This window comes from Pygoscelis adeliae, unplaced genomic scaffold (genome assembly GCF_000699105.1).
Source record: "Pygoscelis adeliae isolate BGI_AS28 unplaced genomic scaffold, ASM69910v1 Scaffold484, whole genome shotgun sequence".
NCBI lineage: Eukaryota > Metazoa > Chordata > Aves > Sphenisciformes > Spheniscidae > Pygoscelis > Pygoscelis adeliae.
Genome location: NW_008824550.1, coordinates 17,615 through 19,392, shown reverse-complemented (window position 1 = coordinate 19,392; position 1,778 = coordinate 17,615). Strand labels below are relative to the sequence as shown.

The following is a 1,778-nucleotide window of genomic DNA, read 5'->3' as shown; positions in this document are numbered from 1 at the left end:
CGTGGGGGGCCCTTCACCCTGGCACAGCCCCCCCGCTCCCCTCACCCGCGGCAGTGTGGCACCCCGGGCACCGCTGCCTGCAGCCACCCCTCTCCCTGCCCTCAGGGCGCCTGCCTGCGCTGAAGACGCGGGACGAGGGCACCATCTCCAAAACGCAGCAGATCATAACTCACCTCAGGAAACAGGTAGCGGGGGGTGAGGGGCACCCCCTGCCCCGGGCTGGGGGCCGGAGGGGGCCGGAGCCCCCCTGGGAAGGAGTGGGCTTTTGTCACAGTCGCCCAAGAGGCACGGGCAGGATTTGCCACTTCCCCGCCGGATCACGCCCGTTGCGTTTGTGCTGCAGAAGTATAACGCCGACTACGACCTCTCAGCCACGCAAGGGGCGGACACGCTGGCCTTCGTGTCCCTGCTGGAAGAGAAACTGCTGCCGGTGCTGGTGAGTCTCCCTGTGGAAACATCTCGGAGGGGCACACGGGGAAGGTGGTCTCGCCGAGGACTGGATCTGCTCCCTGGAGCTATGCCGGTGGGCTCAGGCGTGCAGCCACCTGCCAGGAGAGCCAGAGAATGTTGCAGGCAGCCAAATCCCAGTGGCCTGGAGCATCAGTAGCAGGGATCAGGGTGCTGGGGGTCTTGGGTGGCAGCGGTGGGTTGTGGAGCCAGGGCTGGGGTCTGGCCTTGACCCTGATGCTTCCTCCGCCCCTCATGGTCTCCGGGGCAGCCAGTCCTGTGCCGGGCACGTGGCGCCTGTGTGAGCAGCGCCAGGCACGGACTCTGCAGCGCCTGCCACGCACGGCAAAAGTCTGCGGCTGGCTCCAGCCCCACCATGGCCTGGGCACGGATTGTTCTCCGCTGCAGATCCACACCTTCTGGGTGGACGCAAAGAACTACGTGGAGCACACGCGGAAGTGGTACGCGGAAACCGTTCCCTTCCCCCTGAACTTCTTCCTGCCCAACTGCATGCACAAGCAGCACCTGGAGCGGCTGCAGCTTATGTGGGGAGACGGCTACATGGACGATGAGGAGAAGCTGGAGAAGGAGGTGAGGGGATGTGGTCTGGGCACGGCAGGTCCTCGGCAGGTACCCGGAGGGACCCACGCAAGGCCAAAATCTTAATTGGGGTCTGGGGTTCACCCTGGCTGAGCACCCCCTTCCCGCTCCCCTTAGCACCGTGGCAGTCTGCCACGTGGCCGGGTGGGTGACAACCCTCTGTCCTCCTTCTCCAGCTATACCGGGATGCTCGCGAATGCCTGACACTCCTGTCCCAGCGCCTCGGCTCCCAGAAGTTTTTCTTCGGAGACTCGTAGGTGGCCATAAGGGGAAGGTGCTCTGGGGCCTGAGAGCCTCCTGCACCCAGGCAGGACCGAGACCCCATGGTCCCATGCACGTCACTTTGGGGGTTGGACAGGCTTGCAGGGGACAGGGCTGTCCGTGGCAGCATGGAGTGACGTGGGCGGCAGGAATTAAGGCTGCAGGAGCTGCCACCAGCCCTGGCATCTCTTTCCCCGTCTCTTGTTGGAGCCAGCAGAGCTGCTCTGGGATAGGCTCATCCTGCTCCCCCAGTCCTCACCTTCAGGGGCTGGAAGCAGAGAGCCCTCCCAGGGAGGAGGAGCCGCTTGCCATCCCCTCGGGCGCAGGGGGCTGGGGGTGGCTGATGCGTCCGGGTGGCTTTGGGTGGGAACGGCGGGAGGAGGTGGGAGGGACCGTGACCCAGTCACAGGTCTCTGTGCCCCAGGCCGGCCTCCCTCGACGCCTTTGTCTTCAGCCGCCCGGCGCCGCTC

The 1,778-nt window shown here is 65.7% G+C and overlaps 1 protein-coding gene across 1 annotated transcript in view; it reads left to right on the top strand.

Moving 5' to 3' along the window:
* The window catches only part of MTX1 (metaxin 1), a 5,536-nt gene that overhangs the window by 3,258 nt on the left and 500 nt on the right, over positions 1-1,778 (top strand). Inside the window, exons 2-6 of the mRNA XM_009321903.1 lie at positions 84-185; positions 344-436; positions 856-1,038; positions 1,224-1,300; positions 1,733-1,774. Of these exons, the coding sequence (XP_009320178.1) occupies positions 84-185; positions 344-436; positions 856-1,038; positions 1,224-1,300; positions 1,733-1,774 (497 nt within the window). The remainder of the gene's footprint in view (positions 1-83; positions 186-343; positions 437-855; positions 1,039-1,223; positions 1,301-1,732; positions 1,775-1,778) is intronic.